This window comes from Natrix helvetica (genome assembly GCF_964273705.1).
Source record: "Natrix helvetica genome assembly, chromosome: 2".
NCBI lineage: Eukaryota > Metazoa > Chordata > Lepidosauria > Squamata > Natricidae > Natrix > Natrix helvetica.
The window spans coordinates 227,378,491-227,402,045 of NC_138552.1; the positions used below are offsets into that span (position 1 = coordinate 227,378,491).

At 39.3% G+C, this 23,555-nt stretch overlaps 1 protein-coding gene across 9 annotated transcripts in view; it reads right to left on the minus strand.

Annotated features, from left to right (window-relative positions):
- LOC309386676 (microtubule cross-linking factor 3-like) overlaps positions 1-23,355 on the minus strand; it is a 28,865-nt gene extending 5,510 nt beyond the window's left edge. For 2 of the 9 annotated variants that reach the window (XR_014174465.1, XM_081942330.1), the window contains exons 1-7: positions 23,068-23,355; positions 21,712-21,936; positions 19,380-19,538; positions 9,019-9,087; positions 4,584-5,759; positions 2,488-2,658; positions 94-194 (exon numbers count right to left, since the gene is read on the minus strand). Coding sequence is in view for 4 of the 9 variants with exons in the window: in XM_081942330.1 (XP_081798456.1) it covers positions 117-194; positions 2,488-2,658; positions 4,584-5,759; positions 9,019-9,087; positions 19,380-19,538; positions 21,712-21,936; positions 23,068-23,292 (2,103 nt within the window). In the remaining 5 variants the exon portion in view is untranslated. Of the gene's footprint in view, positions 1-93; positions 195-2,487; positions 2,837-4,583; positions 5,760-9,018; positions 9,088-19,379; positions 19,539-21,711; positions 21,937-22,812; positions 22,944-23,067 lie in introns of those variants that run through there. The other 7 variants (XR_014174464.1, XM_081942333.1, XR_014174463.1 and 4 more) reach the window with 6 other exon arrangements.
- Between the last annotated feature and the right edge of the window lie 200 nt (positions 23,356-23,555).

Consider the following 23,555-nt stretch of genomic DNA (forward strand, 5'->3'; position numbering starts at 1 on the left):
AGAAAATAAGAGAACACAAAATTATTTTTCTGTCTGTTTCATTTTGCAAATATTTTATCCTTGTTTAAGAGGGTAATTGGAAACTATACCTACCTTTAAGTATGTGAAGAATCCCTTCAGAAGCATTTCAATTCAAACATAAAATAGTAGGAAAGGCATGGGGCATGGGCTTCCAGTTCTGGAAAGGACAAGACCTTCAAAGAAAAGTTAATTACCAGTTTTTCCACTAGAAAATCTCATTTAATCCTATTGTATGAACTCTGCAATGCTCTACAAAAGAAGGGGGGGGGAATGAAACACTGTCTTAGCAGCTGAACTGCATGGAATCTGGGCATGCAGAGAAGGATTTCAAAGTATCTTTTAATACATTCCCGTAGATACATATTATTGTAACTTCATATTCAGAATATATTAAGTTTTATACTTACATCTACATTATATCATTTTCAAAAGTAATGTCACATTGCTAATGTTACTTCATTGTGTGTGTGTGTGTGTGTGTGTGTGTGTGTGTGCGCGCGCGCTCAGGTATTTATTTATAGGGGGAAAATGTCTGGACCAAACATAATTTCTAATCTTGGATTTTCCCCATTGCCAGAGGGAGTCCCCTTGTGGAGTACTGTGAAGCCATTACCATGGCAACTCCACTGCGCTGTACAGTAGAAGCCATTTAAAGGCACAATCTTAATAGAACACACACCCCAAGGGGTTTTAGGGGTGTCTTACCCCCACAGTATTTGTTTCCAGAGAGTAAGTCATCTGTATACCAAGTTTGGTTGAAATTGCTCGTGGCGTTCCAGTGTTATGCTGGAACATACACACACAGAGCCGTATTTTATATATAGATAAAAATAGAAAATAACATCTATCAAATATCACTTATTAAGATTGCAAAATATATTAATACTTATTTGCATAAATTCTATTTATTGCTAGAATAAAGGGTACTCCATTTCATTATCATTTGCAAGAGGGATTATCTAAAAGTAAGAGATAACTCTGACCATGTAAGAACCATCTTTTAAGTCCCCAACAGCTGCCCTTTACCAGCTCTACCAACAGAATTTAAACAATTCAGTTAGGGCATAAATTTTCTTTGATCTCAACATATTTTAGAACACTTGTTTTCAAATATAATTGCATATTGTAAATAAAATATATACATTAGTGTAAACCACAAAATTCTTAGTAAGTCTCTCCAGCATCCTGATTTATTTTAAGAGCTATATGAGCTTAGCTTAGAACTGGCTTCTAATGTAATTTGTCACCACAGAAAGTTTACCTGATATAGCCTTCTGTTTCATTATTTCCATTTATTAATACAACATTCTGTTGTTTACTATTCATTCAATTTTAAATTAAGTAGAAAAGCTTTCTCAGGTCTTTGATACCAGAACTCAGAGGAACCCTCTGTCTTCATCATGCCTCACATCTGAACCATTCCATGCCAGCAAAAGAAGGCAAGCAATTTAAATCACCTTTTAGGATGACTTTAGACCTGAAATGTCTGCTTGAGTCAGAGCAAGCCACTAGAACAGCGATGGCGAACCTTTTTTGGCTCGTGTGCCACAAGTGGGGGGAGCACAGGGGGAACGTGTGCGGGCGTGACGCACCCACACTGCAATGTGCGACCCCACCCCAGTGCGCATGCGCGCACAATGAGCAATCCCACCCCATTTTTAGAGGCTTTATAGGAGTCTGGGGAGGGCGAAAAGAGCCTCCCTGCCTCCCCGGACGCCCTCCGGAGGCTTCAGGGACCATCCGGAGGCTTCCCTGAAGCCTTCGGAACGCTTAAAACCACCCTCCAAACAAACCGGAAGTGACTTCCAGTTTGCTCGGAGGGTCGTTTTAAGCGTTCCGAAGGCTTCAGGGACTGTCCGGACGGTCCCTGAAGCCTTTGGAGCACTCAAAAGGATCCTCCAAGCAAACCGGGAGTGACTTCCGGTTTGCTCGGAGGGTTGTTTTAAGTGTTCCGAAGGCTTCAGGGAACCTCCGGACGGTCCCTGAAGCCTCCGGAAGGCCTCCGGGGGGGCGGGGAGGCTCTTTTTGCCCTCCCCAGGCTCCTATAAAGCCTCTGAAGCCTGGGGAGGGCGGAAAATGGCTTTTAAAAAGGTGAACTCAGCTGGCCAGCGCACGCATGCGCGCTGGCCAGCTGACAGGGCAGCGCCTCACGTGCCCTGACAAATGGCTCCGCATGCCACCTGTGGCACGCGTGCCATAGGTTCGCCATCACTGCACTAGAATATAAGCCCCTTACTAGCACTGCTGATGTTTGTACTAGTCTGGGTAATAAAACATTTGCAAGAAAACTGCCAAGCTCAGAAAGCACCAAAGACCTCTCATTTTGACCCGGATATTCCACTTTATGGGAGTATTTCTAGTCTAGAATTGATTTTCGGTTCTGTTAAAAAAGTAACACATTTTATCTAAGCATTACGTAAAAGAAAAATGTACTAAAATGTAAGGATCTGCTTTTCATATTCCTACCTTTTCTGATAAGCAGAAGTCAGATTTAGTGGTGGGAATATTTGTTTTTTGACTTCTTTTATTATCCACATTTTGGAAGGTAAGGATTGTTCCCATTGTTTTCAAACAAATAGTCTTCAGTGTTTTTACAGCAGCGATTGCTACAGAAACTACAACTCTTGCACTTTTTATCTTGGGAGGATGGACAAAATAAAATAAACTGATAATGCTACAATGAATGATAAAATGATGAAAAAATCTACAGCACAAAAAACAGCGTGAAAAGAAAGACAAGTTTAAATATTGTTGCATAAGAAAGGGATGAAAATAAGACAAGGATGAGAATAAGTAAAATGATAGGCTGGAACATCTGGGAAAGTAAATACAAAAACAAGACAATACTACGTTAATCTCACCAAAAAAATCAACGTTTCAAGAGAAAATATCTGTTCCAGATTATATAATTTAATAATATATATAATATATAGAGTTCCAGATTTCACCAGCAGCACTGGAGGATGTGAATGTCAAAAGTCAAAATGGTTATCTCAGCAGTGCAATCAAAGCTTTGTCACTTTTGTACATGTATTTATATCACGCCGTATACAGAGTCCTTTTTTGGCACTGCTGCACGTTCAAAGGATCGCACCCTGGAAAAGGTGAACTTCCAGATTCTGGTGCACATGCACACTCATCAATCAGCTGGCCAACACGCATGTGCACACCAGTTTTCAGCTCTGCCGCACCCACAAAAGACAGCTGATTGTCACGTGCGCATGCGTGCCAGAAACCCAGAAGACAACCTGGCATGTGCCAGGTGACATGTCTTCATGTGCCACTTTGGGCATGTGTGCCATAGGTTCACCATCACGGATCTAGGCTATTATTCGAACTTCTGGCAAAAAAAGTAATCAATGAATGAATGAATGTTTGTGATTCCTTTAGGTTAAAAATACAAACAAATCCTAAAATGGTTCTCATGAGACAGCCAAATTTCTCCACACATATTTTGATTTTTTTTAATAAAAGTTTTCAATTTAACAAATCTTTTTCGTGTATTATGCAAATCCTGCAATTTGTGTCTAAAAACATCCGTTAATCTCTGCTGTAACATGTGTTATTTTAAAATATATGCTTCCGATTTTAAAATTTTGAAAGCAGTGATTATCTTTAAAATGTATAACCACCTTGCATTCCTACAGAAAAGGTAGAGAATGCATAATTTTAAACAATTACAAATATGAGGTTGTTCCTTGATATTCATTAGCATATAATCACTTCTGCTATGTTACTTCCTTGATTTTACTGTGCAATGATTCTCTCAACCTCTGACATTTTTTGTACTAACAGAGGTCATATTTTGGAGTTGAACAAGACTGAAGAAGCAGCTTTGCCCAAAGGTACACTCTCTCAGCATATTTTTAGCTGAGTCCTTTATCAAGTACACCAGCAGTTTACCATTATTATTCCCATGAAAAATGTATATAAGAGAGGTCCTTCCCTCTGAATGGCTTTCAGTGCTTATTTTCCTTTTATTACTTTTCACTTCTGCAGTTTTAGTGTAGCTACACATTTTGGAAGGCTGAAAGGCAAGGCTATTTATGTCCTGTCCACTTCCCCCAATGATATTTTTATGTTCTATCTCTATAACTGTTCTTCTCTCTTCTCGTCCCTCCTCCCTCTTCTCCTCCTCCTTCCATTGCATGTTTTTTTTTACAAGAATAACTGCTGGAAAGCAGCTGTTCCTCTTCTTATAACTATTATTTGCCTACCCTGAATACCAAATGAAAAACAAGTGAACTGTGGCAAGAGCAGAGAGACCCAACAGTAAAAGCCAGAGAGCTTTTGCTAATGGATCCATAATGAAACCATGGATCTTGGCAGGTACCCAATATGCCAAGGCATGATACCAACTTGATACAGCTCTTACTAACAAATTAGAATTAGGCTACAAGCTGCTGCTTAGCCTTTTCTAATAAGCCACAGACATTTCCATTAAGCTGCTGCTTCTGCCATTCTTAATATCCACGGGTGAAATAAAAATGATTATCATATTTTCCTGTAAAATCTCAGGCAGGATATGTTTAACCTAGATGGCTTACAAAGTAAAAATCTACCTGACTCACTGACAAAGGTTCGTCTGCACTTCGTTCATCCGAAGATTTTGGAACTTCTAGTCTGTCGATAAAAGCTTGGAGCTCTTTCCTAAAGGCCTTCATCTGGGCATTGATCCGATAAAGAAGTTCGTGTTCCCGTATCCGACTGCCATCATCCTCATCATCCATAAGTCCAAATAGATCTCCATTGGCCACATAAATTCTTGCTTCAGTTATGATAGTGCTTGTGTCCGAAATCAGGCGGTCTATCGTCTTGCCCAAGCGTTCTGCCTCACAGCGAATATCCTTCATTTGCTGACGGTCCGTGAAGCTTTTTTGCCACCCTGTTGGTGTTGGATAGAAGGACCTCGTAGGGGTCAAGCAGCGGATGTTGCGGACCTCCTCCGAGTCACTTTCCCCACCAATAGGCCCTTCTCTTTTGCGATGGGGAGGACGTGAATCATCATCACTTTCTTTTTTCCCTGCATCACTTTCAGCATCGCTGTCCCTGGGGCTGCCTCGGATCCCTAGATGTGAGGCCAGATCATAGCGCTGCATGTTGGATATCAGGACTTTGTTCTCATACTGAAGTTGCATAACTTTACCACTGAGTTCATTGATCTGCAGGCGGGTGGCTTTGAGCTCTTCTTGCAAAGCCTCTGTCTTGGCACTGTCATGATGCCTTGAAGTATCGTGAGTCCCAGTCTTGTATTTATATTTGTTCAACTCTGCTGTGATGCGCTTATTTTGCTCTTCCACATCAGCCAGGTTTCTTCTCAATAGTTCTGTTTCATCCTCAACTAACTGCAGATGCTGTCGTAACTCTGAGAGAGATTCATTCTGTTCTCCCATAAGGGGATTAGCTGCCCCTGAGAAATCATCTCCTCTTAAGTCATCAAGTTCTGCCTTCAGCCCTCTGTTTTCTACTTCTAGTTCCACTATTTTCCTTCCCAGGATATTGGCTTCTTCCTCAACTAACCTCAGACGAAGTTTCAGTTCGGCTTCTCTTGTGGTAGGTGGGCCTCCAGCTTCCCCCTTTGGTAAGGGACTATCTAAGTCACCATATAACGACCTGTACTTTTGTAGGTCATGTTCAAATCTATCCTTTTCCTTGTCTATTTTGGCCAACTTTTTCCTCATTAAAGCTGCTTCTTCTTTGACAAACTGCAACTGGCATTTCAGATCTTCATTATCCTCCTTATAAAAGGGGAGAAAATAAGCAGTGACTTTATATATAAATAAGAATCTTACTTGGCAATTAAAAAAGAAAACCATTGATATTTACAATAACAAATGTTCCAAATGCCCTTTCTGAGTTTTCCACCGATTTAGTAGAGGCAAAATTTATCTGATTCATATTTTCAATAGTCAGCATTTTGCAAAAGCAAGATAGTCCAACAAGTTTCTCCAAGCAGAAATTAGGTGCCCAATTCGACCATTCCACACTATGGAGATGCCACCCTATCTGCCCTCTACCACAAAGATCCTGCAGGATAAGAGCAGTCTGGACAACAGTGAGATCTGGCAGGGTGAGAGCTGTGAACCACAACACAAAGCTTTTGCTCTGACCCAGCATAACTGATATAGCGCCCTTGCTGATTTTAATGGGGACACTAAAGAGAAAGGTCAAGGTAGTTGTGATAATGATGATTCAAATAAGCAGAGGATCGTGGTCCAAAATGAAGAACTTTCTTTGGAAAGGCGAAATGGAGACCCAGGTATCACACATCAGTCGCACAAGAAGATCAAGGTAGGTAAAAAGAGAAGTCACCTTCTGGTTGGTGATTCAATCGTAAGGGATGTAAATTTAGGAAAGGATATGGAGGTTTTAAAAGAGGTCAGGTGTCTGCCAGGTGCTACTGTGAGTAGAGACAAGAGGCGTATTCTTAAGATAGTCAAAAATGCAAGTAAGGACTGTGACGTCGATGCTATTATACATCTTGGCACAAATGATCTGTCCCAAAAAGATGTACTTTCTGTGAAGAATGATTTCCAGAGCTTGGGGTATGAACTTAGTAGTATAGGTTGTAGGCTTATCTTTTCAGAGGTTTTACCAGTATATAAGGAACAAAAAGGGAAGGGCCAGCGTATAGAAGAGTTTAATGTGTGGCTAAAGGAGTGGTGTAAAAGGGAAGGCTTTGTTTTTATTAGTCATGATGCCTGCAGCTGATCCAATGAAAAACTGTACAAAAGATATGGTTTGCACCCATCCAAGAAAGGGACTGAGTTACTTGGCATTAAATTCACAGATTTTTCTGGATAAACATTTAAACTGAACAGCGGGGACAGAGAATTAATTGATACAGAACATTTCTGTCCCCAGCAATCTAAAACTCATAGGGTTATCAGTGCATGTAACATAGATGTTTGTGCGGGTAAGATTATCACTCCTGCTGTCAAGCAAAACCAAGCATCTGTTAGTGAGTGCCATACCATATGCATAAATCATACAAGTGGCAAGAAAATAGGGTCAGGTTATGTAGACAGTAAACACAGGGTCAATAAAAATGGACTCAAATGTCTATACACCAATGCACAGAGTATGAGGAATAATGAGGGCGAATTAGAAATTCAAGTAAATGAGGGCAGATACGATATTGTTGCCATTACAGAAACTTGGTGGGATGAAACCCACAAATGGAACATACAGCTAGAAGGATGTAAATTGTTTAAAAGAAATAGACCAAATAAAAAAGGAGGTGGAGTTGCACTATATATAAGAAATAACTACATATCTACAGAAATAGAGCACAACAATGATGAGAACTATCTTGAATGCATTTGGGTCAATATTAAGGTTGGGGGGGGGGGCAAAATGACACTGCCATAGGTCTATACTACAGGCCATCCAACCAAGCAGAGGAAGTAGATGAACTTTTTGCTAGTCAGCTAACAAAGGTATGTAGGAAGCACACCACAATAGTAATGGGAGATTTTAACTATCCTGACATCAACTGGGAAACAAACTCTGCACCAAGTGGAAGATCCAACAGGTTCCTAACGAACCTAGCAGACAACTTTGTTTCCCAAAAAGTAGAGAAGGGAACAAGGGGATCGGCCATATTAGACTTAATTCTCACTAACAGGGAGGAAATGATAGAAGGTGTTGAAGCCATAGGAACTCTGGAGGCAAGTGACCATGCAATATTGGAATTCAACATTATGCAAACACAAGTAGTAGAACAAAGTCAAACTAGAGTCTTGGATTTTAAGAGAGGTAATTTCAATAAACTTAGAGAGAGCATGATAGCAGTGTTCCAATATCTCAGGGGTTGCCACAAAGAAGAGGGAGTCAAACTATTATCCAAGGCACCTGAGGGTAGAACAAGAAGCAATGGGTGGAAACTAATCAAGGAGAGAAGCAATTTAGAACTGAGGAGAAATTTCCAGACAGTTAGAACAATTAATCAGTGGAACAGCTTGCCTCCAGAAGATGTGAATGCTGATTTCCAGATGTTTTTCAGGTGGCATTACTCGTGTTTATGGATGTATATTAGGCATGAACTATATATATATAAGAAGCAATGGGTGGAAGTTACTCAAGGAGAGAAGCAACTTAGAACTAAGGAGGAATTTCCTGACAGTTAGAACAATGAATCAGTGGAACAGCTTGCCTCCAGAAGTTGTGAATGCCCCAACACTGGGAGTCTTTAAGAAGATGTTGGATAGCCATTTGTCTGGAACAGTATAGGGTTTTCTGCCTAGGCAGGGGGTTGGACTAGACCTCCAAGGTCTTTTCCAACTCTGCTATTGTATTGTATTGTATTAAATCTGCCTCAAGATCAGGCATTTAGGAACAGCCTCACAATATATGCTCAGTTAAAAATCCCAAAGCCAATTCAACGTCATTTAATAATGCTAAACAATACTGTGAGAACATATAACAGATTTTATACTTCAACACAAAGGAATACACAGAGGGAGGGAGGGGGGAGGGGGAGAGAGAAGTGGGGGGAGAGAGGGAAGGATATATATGTTTTAATATAAAAATCATGTTTGTTACTTATATATTAGGATTTAGATGCTATGATTTTCTTAATATATAGGTTCAGGGAAGCAATCATGTGAAGTAACCTAATTTTTGACATCTTAAGTATGATTCTTGAAAAAAAGGCACTATTATCAAATAAACAAGTTGGATATTTTTTCAAGAAGATAAAATCATGTAATTTTTCTCCTTACTATGGTGTCCATTTCAGAGACTAAAATTATTCATTTTAAATGCAAGAAAATACAATCTCTATGATTTAAATAGCAAATTCAGATTTGTATCTACAGAGAATGAAATAAATGTAGGTATGATAGAGAACAGAATTAATGAAGTCAATTTAGAGCACAAGTGTCACAACAATAACAATTTCCCCTTGTTGAAAACCTGAATCTTTCCCTAGCTGTCAGTTAAGGGCACATAGTTTACTGCAATGTACTAGGGGGGAAATTAAATATTTGAAGTTACCTCAGTGGGGGTCTGCTGCTTTTTTTCTGATTTCTGCAAGTCTTTGCTTCCTCTTCTTTTCACGGACTGCTGTAAAAATTGAAATTAACATTTTACTAAATCTGATGCAATGCAAATCCAATGTGCATGTAATTTTTTGCAGCTAATTCACAAGTCAGAAAAGCATCACCTTCACCCTACATAATATTAGATTTACATTGAATACATAATGTGAAATAAAATCACATGCTTGTCTAGACCAGTGGTTCTCAGCCTTTCTTCAGCATGGACCCTCTTTAAATACCTTTTGTGGCCATGAACTATGGCCACGGACCCTCAAAACTTAATTTTATGTCATAAAAAAATTCAAGGCTTTGTGGACTCCCTGTGATGACATCTCATCCTCCCCTTGGGTCTGCAGACCACAGATTGAGAACCACTGGTCTGGACACATTTTGAATATTCAAAATATGTGCAAATAGTAAAACAAAAATAGTATAAAAAGACAGAATGAGCAATGGCTTAAGTAAACTTTTCCAAAATGATAAACTCAAGTCCCAGGAAGACCATGTAAAAAGGAGTATTAGTTAAACCCAAATGTCTTTTAAACTTGAAAGTTAACTCCTTTCTTTTCTTTCTTTCTTTTTTCTCTTTCTTTATTTCTTTCTTTCCTTTCTTCTTCCTTCCTTCCTTCCTTCCTCCCTCCCTCTTTCTTTCTTTCTTTCTTTCTTTCTTTCTTTCTTTTTCTTTCTTTCTTTCTTTCTCTTTCTTTCCCTTTCAATAGACTATAGTCCTTGAAGGCATGTCATTCTTGGGTCAATCTTTGTTGAAGGGCCCTTTTTTCTCTAATTCCATTGTCAACAAGTAAATCTTTGATTGGGGCTACACTCAGAGGGAATCAAAGGAATAGCTTACACCCCCCATCATATATCTACTGGTGAACCTGGACGTTGGCTAAAACACCCCAGCGCCTTCCTTCCCCCCTCTTTCACTGCTGCTTCAGCACATGATGCGTCCAATCTTCCCTGTGTTACTCCCAGCATTTTGAATTGGGATTGAAAACCTACTGGTAATCAATGCAGGGACTTCAAGATTTATGTTTCTTTACCATTTTAACCAAAGTTCCTTTGATTTGCAGCATTTCGGTTTGGAATCCATTTATTGTTTAAACAATAGAAACTAAAAAGCATACTGTCCTGTCCTGACTTACAGGTTTAGCACCAAAATCTGAAAAAGGAAATTTCCAGTCCCATGGTCACAACCATTTCCTGATAAATAAAGAACTAAACATTGTCAGATTGTCAGTCAGTCAAATTAGGCATTATATGTTTATCTCAAATACCATAATGCAACTTTTTTTCTCACATATGAAACAATTATAAACTGACTACAATCTTGCAGGTTAGTACCAATGCTTTTGTGGGAGTTAGCAAAGATCAATGGATATTCAATTGCTAGCCGAATAAAATCACAGTGACCTACTTTCATGAACCACAATTTCTGTATGCATTCAGCAATGAACATCAACTAGACAGTGTTCCAGTTCTCTGCACCGAAAACTGGGGCAGTAAAAACAATGGTTGCAAAGTGAATGGTAAAACTGCATTTATTTATTTACCAGACTTACTGCATATAACCACCAATCCCATATATGGGACTCTGGGTGACTAACAATATTAAAATGATTTTTAAAATACAAAAAATATAAAACTCCTAGTAGCCAGGAAAAAAATGCGAAGCCACAATAGAACACTAAACATAACCAAGAAACTTCACTCGGGACAAGCACAGACCCAAGTCTTCAAGGCTTAAAGAAGGTCTTTATGGACAGGGCCCATCTGATCTCCAGAGGAAAAATATTCCAAAGGGTGAAATGTCATGCCTTAAAAGGTTCTCTTCCTGGGCCCCACCAGCTGACACTCCTTAGCTGATGGCCCCTGACCTCTCATTTATGTCAGAACTATTCTGAAGAAAGGATTTCAAAGGCAAGGTTACACAGCTCAGTGATTATGTTATTTCAAAAGATGGCCAAAGCAAAAGCAGAGCCTAAACTTAATATCCAGGTGATTTGAAATTAGAACTTCAAATAAAGACCATTGAATCTGAAATAGATTACTGAGAGTAATTGTTTAGTCCAGGCAAGTTGTATTGGTTACAGGAAGCCAGATTCCAACTGAATATTAGGAAAGATTTCCTAATAAGAAGATCAATTCTACAGTGGAATCAATTACATAGACAAGTGATAAGCTCTCCCTGGCTGAATGTGTTCTCAAGGAGAAACTAGGTAGGTATTCATCAGGGCTGTTTTAAGTCGGATGCCTGTACTTAGTAGGGTACTGGATTAGATGGATTAAATGTTAATTTCCAACTTCTGGAATATTTACTTCAAGTCTCAGCTACGGCACTCCACAGAATCAAACTTGTCACCTACACATTTTTTTCTTGCCTTTTGCTGTCCTCCATCCATTACTTATCCTTGATTTATCTTAAACTGCCAGTGTCTTAAACTACCAGTTCTCTATACACACACACAGACGCGCACGAGAGAGGGGGGAGGGAGGGGGGATTCAATGCTTTCAACCTTTTGAAAGTAACATTATGCTATTATTCCATCTCTTGTATACATGCAGCATGATGCACACATTGAAGAGATGAAGTGTACAACATAACATGCTTTTATTATTTCCCTTTGTCCTTCCCTGTGGATATCTCTGCATATAAAATTCCCCCTCTCTGAAATACTATTCAGAATAAACACATTTTTGAGCCATTATCAAAGTAAAACCAATCAAGGTACATTGCTTTTATTTTTTTCTTTTGCTTCAATAATAATCCTAATATTATTTCAAGTTGTGAAACCAGTGATTAAAAATCTTTACTAAGTACTACTGAAATCTCTTCCTATCAATCCCTGTAGCTGTAAAATCCCTCAAAATATATTAGATACAGCCATTCCCACAATCCCCCAAAGTCCTATTTTCCAATGGAGTAAATCTCCCAATATTGTTGTGCTGTAATATTTTCAGAGCAGAATAAGACCCTGATATAGAATCACAATTACAATTATTCTAAATCAAGTTAACACAAATCCAAACTGTTGGTACCAGTGGTGGGTTCCTACCGGATCGCACCGGATCGCGCGATCCGGTTGGAGAATGAACCCGGAAGTGATTTCCTGCCCCGCCCCCTTGGCGTTTTTTGCATCGGGGCTGACTCCCCGCCACCACCGCTGCCCGATGATTCCGGGGGCCATCCAGGAAGATGAGGAACGCAAGGGGGGACCCTGTCCCCCCACCGATGGCCGAATCTCGACGCTGCTCCACGGAATCCTCCCGTTCCTCCTCTCAAAGATCTTTTGGGAAGGGAAAGAACTGCTAGGGGGAAAAGCCTCCCATTGAAAACAGCGCTGAGTGGGGTGGGGAATCCTCCCGTTCCTCCTCTCAAAGATCTTTTGGGAAGGGAAAGAACTGCTAGGGGGAAAAGCCTCCCATTGAAAACAGCGCTGAGTGGGGTGGGGAATCCTCCCGTTCCTCCTCTCAAAGATCTTTTGGGAAGGGAAAGAACTGCGAGGGGGAAAAGCCTCCCATTGAAAACAGCGCTGAGTGGGGTGGGGAATCCTCCCGTTCCTCCTCTCAACGATCTTTTGGGGAGGGAAAGAACTGCGAGGGGGAAAAGCCTCCCATTGAAAACAGCGCTGAGTGAGGTGGGGAATCCTCCCGTTCCTCCTCTCAAAGATCTTTTGGGAAGGGAAAGAACTGCGAGGGGGAAAAGCCTCCCATTGAAAACAGCGCTGAGTGGGGTGGGGAATCCTCCCGTTCCTCCTCTCAACGATCTTTTGGGAAGGGAGGCTTCTCAAAATGGGTTTCTCTTTGCACCCTTCAATCCGTCTCTCTCTCCCTCTGACGTCCCCCAATGGCTCACCGTGAAAAACTGGTGGGAACAGTGCAGAGGAAAAGGAGGAGGAAGGAAAGGGGGGAGAGAAACGGGGGGGAGGAAGAGAGAGAGAGAAAGAGTGACACCCAAAGGGGGGAAGTTGGGAGACAAACCTCCCTCTAAATACTGATGCCCTCTGCTTTTGGGGGGGGAAAGGAGAGGAGGGTCCTTGGTGAACCTCTACCCCCTATTCCCCCTATCCCAGTTAAGCCAGCTAGGTTTGGGACCCAGCCTTTCTAACTTCATTTGGGATCTTCTAACATCCCACTCCCACCCGGTCACAAGGCCAGCAAGCCACTCCCACCCGGTCACATTGCTGGCAAGCCACTCCCACCCGGTCACATGGCTGGCAAGCCACTCCCACAAAGCAGGCCACACCCACAGAGTAGGTTCCAAAAATTTTTGAAACCCACCACTGGTTGGTACCGTTTCAAATTAAGGGGTGATTAAAATTCTTGCATCACGTGTTTCTAATAATTAGGACACTCGCTATCAATCATATTTTAAATTAATATTAAATTAGCCTTCATATGTTTTGGAGAGAGGAAATAAATAATATATGCATCCTTCAAAATAGGGTGGATGCAATTATCCAAAAAGTGAAACAGGGTCTTAGGTTCAATTAAAATTGTTTTTCAAGGTTCTCAATTGGATAAATGTGGGGAATATAGCATCACTATTACTCAAGATGCTAAAAAGTGAGTCTGATATAAAAGGTTTGGTGCAGAACTTTAGTACTAGGGTCAGCCAACCCAAGTCTGCCATTCAGTAGGTGGTTTAGGACCAATCAGTACTTTTCAGCCCAGCCTATGTTCTTGTGGACAATGAGCAACCATCTGTTATCCATTCCACCTCCTGTGTTTGGATCCTTGCGAATAATGCTTGCAGTTATTTGGAAATGATTATTTAGAACAGAATAACAGTTAGTAAGAAAATAACTATGTTCGTACTTAACATATTTTTGCAACCCAAAACAGGGCTGTGGAATAACAGAATTGGAAGAGACCTTGAACATCTTTTAGTCCAATCCCCTGCTCTCTTCCCCTGGCTGTCCATGCTAAAAATGGAAAAGAGTTCAGTATCAGCATATTCTAATACCTTACACTGAAGAGTTACATAGCTAGCCTCGTACTTTCAAAGAATGCAAAATACTACTAAGTTGTCCATTAAGCTACTTGTGCCCATTGATGCACACAGGATCCTTTTGTAGATCAATGCTTTGCCATCAATCATTTCATGGAAATGATGAAAAATTCAACTACTCTTCTAATAATTTTATTAACTGTATTAGAAGCAATTATAGAGAAGTCATGAAATATTCATTTTGCAGTACCAAAGCTTTAATCCTGAACATATTTCACCCACATTTTCCCTCTAAGAACAGAGTCCTGCACTCTGCTTGAATAATTAACATTTTAATGATTATAGTGTGACTTTCTTTTGTATTTATTCTATTGTGATCACAAAAGGAACAAATATAAAGTCAGTGGTGGTGCAGTGGTTAGAATGCAGTACTGCAGTCTACTTCTGCTGACTGCCAGCTACCAACAGTTCGATTCTCACCGGCTCAAGTTTAACTCAGCCTTCCATCCATCCAAGTTTGGTAAAATGAGGATCCAGATTGTTGGGAGCAATATGCTGACTCTGTAAACTGCTTAGAGAGGGGTGTAAAGCCCTATGAAGCAGTATATAAGTCTACGTGCAACTGCTATTGCTAATGTCTCACATCCTCAAGATATGGTACAGATTCCTTCACGTACCGCTAATATTATGACAGCTGATATTGAAGGTAAGGTTTTCCTCAACTTATGACTAATTGAGCCTAGAATTATGATCATACGTTGCTGTAGTCAGATTCAAAATTACAATTGTTTTTACAATGATCATTAAGCAAATAGTGTTCATTAAGGAAGCTCATTTTCCCTAACAGGTGCTTTTTGCCAGAAACTGGCAAAAAACATTGCAAATCACAATCACATGTGGCTGCAAACAGCTTTTAAGGTGAGCTGGTTGCTAAGAGCCCAAAATACAACCACGTCATAGCCCAGGGTGAGTATGGCCATTGTACCCGAAAATGGGTTGTAACTAACTCTGGGAATGTTGATTGTAACTTCAAACAATTGTTAAGCAACCAGCCATAAATTGAGGACTACCTATAACTGCAATCTAGCCAAACAATTGGGGAAAATCTATACTAAGGTACTAAGACACCTAGATATTCCATCAAACGCCTCCAACTCTTGAAAATAAAATTCCTGCTTTTACTCATGACAAATATATTGGGGATTAAGATAGAAAATGCTATCATCAACTGCTTATTTTTTTCAAGCTTTGCTAGATCTGTATTATTAGTGGCATCCGTTTTTATTCTGTCTCTATATTTCATTTTAAGAAACTAAATGGCATAATTTCTCCAAATGAAATCTTGAGCCATTCTCTAAACGTCATGTAGAAGGGTTTTATAAATTTAACTTGCAGAATTCGTATGGACTTGTCATAATATAGCGAATAAACTATGTCAATCAAAATAAAATTAGATATTTAATTAGCAATTATTATCTTGCTCACCCTTCTACCAAGAATCACAAATCAGAAAGGACAGAAGATATAAAGGCTGACAAAATGAAAATTCCAAACACTGATATTTAATTAGTTGTACTATCTAATCTAATAGTCATATATTAAAAAAAGAGGTTGATATTTAATTTTCCCAAGAAAATAAGATCAAGGCAAACAAAAGTTAGTGCACACTATGAAATTCTGAATGCTAAAATATAGTGTGATATGATGTCATAATCCTGGAATCAGCACAAGAGCCTGAATATCCTTTAATTAGTTTTGTTTTTCAAATGCTGTCCTGTCAATAGCCAGTGCATTGACTGCTGGTGATAAATAGAAAATGCGTTCAGGGAGTAGGCAGAATATATCTATCATTCAATTATTAAAAAGGGGCTGGGGGAGGGGAAGACAAGTAGAAAACCATTTGTGCTTTTTGATGCACATGCAAAACACACTTGGTTTTGCCCAATTTCAATAAACATAAATGATTAACAAGTGCTATATGTTAACCTCCCCAGTATCATCCTATTTGTCACTGATTTCTGAATTATGTTACAAATGTCTATTGACAATTCAGTAAGTCTGTGAAACAACTGAAGTATAAAATATGAGTAAAACAGCAAAACAAAAATTCAATCTTTCATTATTTCATTGGTGTTCTCAAAATCCAATACCTGTGTTTTAAGAATTCAATGGATAGATGCAACATAAATCCATCTATATAAGGATAGAAAAATGTTTTCTTATTCAAGTTGTGTATACTGTCTACACAATTTGAAAAATCCAAGGAATTGGACTCTCTCTCATACATTGCCATGTGTAGATGATTCCCAAAGATGAACATGACAGCAGAAGAAATAAAAAATCTTGAAGAATATAAATCTTTGCAGAAGCATCAGAGCAAATGACGAAGGAAAATATATGCAATGCAGCTAGAGATAGATCATTTTTACAGCTATATATTTTTGTTGCTATCCATAAGAATTGAAATAAAATATTTAGTTTTTGTCATATTAACAGCAAATAATGAAAGCCAACTAACCATCATTGGCTTATGATTCATAACTAGAGGCAAACTGCTTTTTAAAGGCTAGATTTCATGAACATAAAGAATGAGACAATGTCAATCTCTGACAGCCACTTCAAGTTTTATTCAGTAAGCTAATGCCTACATTACAAAAACAGACACTTCGTGTTGCAAATCTCACAGACATTTCACCTCTGATCTAGTGAATTCAATAAATCAACAATCAGAACAGCTGGCAGAACTCACCTGTACAGAGATAGTATCTTAAAACAAAATAAAAGTAAAATACTATGCTAGCACAACTATTCCCAAAATGTAGAATATTAGTTATTGTTTCTCAGCACTTGATAGTATCCCATCCCTTCATCCCATCAAGACATCAACTAATACAGATTCATGGGACTTCCACTTCTCCTTCTTTTGTGCCTTATTTACTTTCATACCAAATGCTCACTAGAACATGGAAGATTACATATCATTTTTATGATTCTCAGCTGGCTTAAAAGGGATAATGTTTTCTACTATGGAGTTAAAAACAAACAACTATTCTAAAGAAAAGTAAAATTAAACTACCCCCATTCTTCTAGTTACATATGCAAAAGCTTCCTGATCCAGGAATAGATGCAACTGGCATACAACTTGAACCAGTGCAAAGGACCTCTTAGCCATGACTGACACCTATTCTTCAGGCAGGAGTCACAAGTCCAGAAGGATGCCCAGAATGGACACCAGTTCTGTATGTGGAAATGCAACCTCACCCAGAATAAAAAATGGTAAATTTCTACATGCAGGCAGCTACAATACCCAAAGCCATTAAGACTTGGCAGGGTTGAGCTAAACACTGTCACTCCCTATCCAAATCCCTACAATCTGTAGACATCAAGACGGGATGTTGGCGGCATCACTTACGTCATAAGGGATGGAGATATATAGTTAGGTAACATCAGCATTCTGATCATACCTCACCCAATGGCTATAGATGACTTCATCCGATGGCTTCATGTTAACATTAAATTGGATCAGAGAGAGTGCCCATTCTCCAATACCCCACAATTTAGGGGCTGAGGGTGGGTCCTAAATATTTAAGTATCCAATCAACTGAAACTGGCCACTGAAGAAAGAAGAGAACCATCTTTATACAGTGCTACCTATTCCCCCATAGCTGGTCCAGAAAGAAACCATGGTCACTGGTATTGAAGGGTGCCGAGAGGTCAAAAAGAGCAAGGATGGATGCGTTATTGTATTCTGCTCTCACCAAGGTTATCAAAAAGTACTATCAAAGTTGCCTCAGTCCCCTACCCAAGCAGAAACCTGACTGGTATTGTGCAACCATCTTGTTCAACAATCTTTCCTAAAAATGAAGATTGAATACTGGATAAAAATTATCCAGAATAGTTCATTTCAGAATTGGCTTCTTGAAAAAAGGGCAGGCCAATGCTTCCTTAAGCAGCACTGGCCTCATCTCTTATTTTAAAGAAGAACTTGTCATAACTGAAACCAAACCACAATACCCTCTTGGAAACTTTTACCAACCGAGAAGAGCATGGATGCTCACAATCATAAGGACTCCGTCTGCTTTCTTGGACTAAATAAGTTTGAACTCTACCCAGATAACATGGCAAGACTCTCCCAAGCAACTCCATAGTATCTGTACTAAGATGGGCATGCAATTAGGAATAAATTTCAGGAATTTTGTCTGCTCTCCTCTGGATGGCCCTGAAAGTGTATCTCAGAGTTCCTTCCATTCAAGACGGCTGGGCACCCTAAATGGGGCCACCTGTGATCAGCCATCTGTGGATGCAATAAGGGTGGGGAAGTATTGATGCTTTGCCATCCTTACTGAAACAAGGTATGCCTGAATAGAAGCTCTCAGCCCTGTTCACACAAGTTAATTCTTTTTTCTCCACCAATAGTATTCTTGGAATCTCTTGATCCACTTCTCTTCCTCAGCTCTTCCATAAATCTACAGAGAGTGATCAGATCCACAAATGGAGAGAGGCCACATGGGCACAATCTAATGCAAGGCTTCTTGCACTTTCCTATCCCAGATGACAATTGGAGCCTCAAGAGGACCTTGCAGCAGGCCCTCAGGAATAAGTCCCAGTTCTAACTCCAAGGTCCATCACTCCATCCTCCTGGGGTGGACCATTGAATTCGGTGCCACCCCTCTGGAATGATTATCAGGGCATGAACTAATCAGGACAGGGGAGCTACATTAGAGTTATTGCCACTACACAAAGCATATTGCCACTACACAAAGAAGAAAACCAGATGAGGTGTATGACCACTGTCTCATATTCAGCCCTAGATGACCTGGGATAGGTCCATAGCTGTCACAATAGTCATGAACTCCCAGGCCACCTTTAAGTCTACTCTCAAGAATGCAGATTGAAGTTCACCTGGAAAATAGAATCAAGGATTTCAGACAGGTAGGCTACTATGCAGCAGGCAGGGTTTTTCAATAGCAATAGTCCCAATAAAATGTTCAGTATCACTAATCCTATGACATTCATGCAATTCTTTAGTTGTACTTAAAAGACCATCCTGGGTTAAAGACCACAATTTTATATTTTTGAGCAGCATTTTTTTTCCCTTTAATTTTTCTGGAAACCAAAAGCCATTTCTCAAGACTCAGAGATTCTCATTTCAAAAACAGATACAATGAATTTTTTTAACAAATAAATATACAAAGGCTGAAATGGCTCTTCCTTGTTGTTCAGGAAAATATCTACTTCTTCAAATTTCATCCATTTCTATAGTTTTGGTTAGTCTTGTTATGAACCTTGGCCATGCATCTTCATTAATAATTAAAAGAGTGCTTATGAAATTCAGAGAATTCAAATTGATACTAGAGAGAACCAACCTCTTTCATTTTGTCAAGTTCGTTTTGCAGAGCTTGCTTTGTAATTTCTACTTCTATTAATTGCTGTCGTAACTTTTCATTTTCATCTTCTGTGGTGGTGCGTTTTTCTTCCACATTTTCCAGTTCATGATGAAGTCTCACAGAAACATCTTTTGCAACCTAAGTGGAACATGATTAGAAACTTACAATAAAGCTAATTATAGTCATACAATTATAGAAGCATATTTAGCAAAAAAAAATGAAATGGCAGATATTGTATTATAGAGGTAAGTATTGTATTTCAGTTATATTTCAATTCAATTCTGCTATATCAATATATTATTTTCCCAGTGATTAAAAAATGGAAATATGACAGGTTCAGTTTGAACATGCAGGAATTTGTTTGATAATTTCTACAAAATTAGAATCTGAATAATGATGATATAACTGAGATGGCACTGCACTTGGAATTCCCAAATCAAGGACCAACCCTCTGTTCATTATTATCAGTGAATATAATCTAACTGAAATTTAAATTTGAAATTCTTATCAGTAAAATATTCTCAGTAACAAATTGACCAGGCATCTGGATAAGTACTACTTTAACAGATGAGGATCATTTTATTGATAGATTTAAGAAGCTCTCATATGTATTTATTTTTTTAAATGCTTTGTTTCTGGCATGCCATTATAAGATGGAATACTTATGATGTATGTGAAAATGAGTTGTGAATTTTTTACTAAATTAGATGTCAATGTGTATTTCTCAGATTTAGTGCTTTCGCCCCCATACACATTGATCTATACCTTAAACAATTTAATTAAAATACAATTAGAACCGTGATGTCAAGTGATTAGAATGCAGTATTGCAGGCTACTTCTGCTGACTGCCAGCTTTCGAATCTCACCAGGCTCAAGGTTGACTCAGCCTTCCATCCTTCCGAAGTCGGTAAAATGAGGACCCAGATTGTTGGGGGCAATATGCTGACTGTAAACTGCTTAGAGAGGGCTGTGAAGCGGTATATGTCTCAGTGCTATTGCTATTTGTAACTGTATAGCTTGATACTCTCTTCAAAATTTAACAGGCTGTTTCCTGATTTAGGTCTATACCAATTACTATACCAATTCATTTTTTAAAAAAATTATACACAATTTTATTCTAATATCATTTTTTTTCAAAATAATACAACATAGCTCAGATTCAACTATATTCAAGTATAAACAATGAAATATGCCATGTTGTAAAGTGAAACTATCTAGGTAAACTATTTTATTTATCTAAGCCTTCTCACTCTACCACAAAGATAAATGTTGTATTCTGTAGAACTGGTTTATGCAAGGTATTGATGTTACCTGGTTGGGTAATAAAACTTCTTCAAGAAAACAACCAAGCTCAAAGAGCACCGGGAACACCACATTTCAACGCCAAACTATAGATAATTCTCTTCAATTGGAATCCAAGTATCATCACATTTCTGTATGCTATTTGTCAAATTTATTTGTAAGATACTGCCTAATTTACTCTTAGACTGACTATGTGTTAGTTGCTCTGTATTAGTTATTTATCTATTAGCATCCCGTGAGCAAATTTAAAATTTAAAAACTATGAGGCTTACAATTTGATCAAATTCCCATCTGGTCAGATATAAGCATCACTTACAAGAGCACTAATTTCTACATAGGTATGCATGAGAATGCTTTTTTGATCTAGTTCTTCTGTATCAAATGCAAAAAAGGAAGTGTTGGAAGCAATCATGAAGCTTTTATTTGCCAGAAAGATGCAACTGTGATTTATTTGCTTTTCAAAGAGCTGTCAATAAAATGCTAGCAATAAAAATAAAAATAATTTAATTGTCTGACAGTCTTACTACAAAAAGATCATAAAATTATAACCATATAGCTCATTTTTATAAATATCCTAATCTGGCTTAAGGAAACAGGGGAAAAACCACTTTGTATCAAGTAATAGACAGATCTATGTCCTTGATATTTTGATCAATTAACCACATTTATATTTTCCTATTGTGTTAAAGCATTTGTGGTATATTATCTACCTTTTCATATATTTAGATTAGAAGGAATACATATGTGTCCCAAAAAGTTCAAAAAGATTTCATTTTTATATAAAGTCACTCCTCTAAATAAGGATCGTGGCTCATATCATACAAAGGAACTTGAGAACAACTGTAAAAGCAATGGAGCTCAGAATACCTGGGGACTCACTCTCCAATTACTGGAAAAGGATAAATATACAAACAAGAATAATCTAAAAGCAGACATTTTGCATTTAGTTTTTTTTATGAAAGATCTCATGAATGTTCTATCACTTTGCCAACTTTGAACCCAGAAGTACCTTCAGGTCCTGCTCCAAACTACGAAGAAGTTCTCCATCAATCTCTCCAGTTTGTGCATAACGAAGCCTTTTGCGCTCTGCCTTCCGAAGACGATACTGTAGAATCCTACAATTTTTGTTAGCCCTCTCCAATTCATGACGCATTTCCTGTAGCTGGCATGCATCCTCTTCAAAAAAGCTGTCCCTCATCTCATCCATCTCAGTTCTCATCTCATCTATCTCATTCTGGCATCCAATGAGAAAAGGTAGAAACACATTATACAATGGTACTTCGTATAGGTTTTTTTTTTAAAGAAAAATGAGATTTAAGATAATTTGTAGGCATTATATGCATTTTTTTCAAGGAAATTGAGATTTAAGATTACACCAATATATCAGTTAATCCCTTATGCATACTGAATGAGTGACACCCGTATCATTAATCTACAATAAAATCATAGTAGGTATTAATTATCCAATCTTGGCATCTGAAGTCCAAAGTATGTGTCAGTTTATCTATATGAGGATACTATAGATATTTCAAATCCACAACACAATATCAGAACTTAAAAATGAATGATGGCAAGCAATATTATCAATAATCGTACAGTATAGTTTGATTTTTAAACAGATCTTTTAAACCTACTCCTTTTCTATGCAGTAGAAATAAACTGTAGTGTAAAAAAGTATTATGTTCTGAAAAATAAAATAAAATTACATTTTATTCAGTATTCTTTTTAACATGCTAGAACAAGATCATTTCTCAACATATCAATCATTAATCATTTAAAAACATGTACGCGTATGCATGGATCAGAGAAGCACCGCTGCACAAACAATGTGTCTTTTTCTAATGTAAAAATTACCTACAGAAAATCACAGGCTGGGCTATCACACTCTAGTAAATCTTAAAATGCTTTGTTTAAGTTGGTTTGGAATGCCATCTGGGCCTATCCATTGTGGCCTGCCATATAAAGGCCCACAATGATTCCATGCAAATGGATAAGGCCCAGGGAAAAAACCCTTAGCGTAAAACATCTTATTTATCATATCTGAAATGGTCCAGGCCACACTTCAACATCTATTAACAAATTGAGGGAAAGAAAAGGGTAGAAGCCTCACCTCTAGAAAACAGAAAGGAGCGTTTTGACCGATGATATTCCTGGGCAATACGTGATGGGGGGCAGGGCAAGCAACATTAATACCCCCCCCCCAACGCAGCTAGGAAAATAGATGGACGAAGGGCCCTATTTGCTCAATTGCTCGCCTGTAATGCAATATGGGTTGTTTAAAGAATAAAAGACCCCCCCCTCAATTCCGGCTGAGCCACACCTTTCTCTCCCACCCCCCTCACCAACACCTGCCACCCCCGCTCACCTTGAGGGTGTCGTTCTCCTCCCGCAGTTTCTCCACCTCCTCCAGCAGTTCCTGGGGACGCCGTGGGTTCATGCTGGGGACGCCATCCGGGGCCCGGCCACGGCCATTGCCCTCTCCGACTCCTCCCGGCGCCATTGGCGAGGGGGTGGAAGAGGAGGGGGAGGAGGCGGCGGCGGCGACCGCGGAGGGGGCGCCGCCGTCCAGGTCGCCTCCTGGGCTTTGCATCTGGGTTGCCGCGCCACCCTTTTCTCGAACGGGAGGTGTTCACTTTGCAAGCATCCTCTTGCTTTGCTGCCGCCGACGCCCACCCACCTCCCCACCCCGCGCCGGGGCCCAACCCAGCCCAGCCCTGCCCTGCCCTGCCCAGCGAGAAGATGGAGAAGCCGGGCCGCCTCTCTCGCCCGTTGCAAGAAACCGCTTCCAGTTGCTGGGCGACACAGCAGAAAGACAGTGTGCTTTGCCCCGGTCCCGGGTGGCGGCTGAGGGCG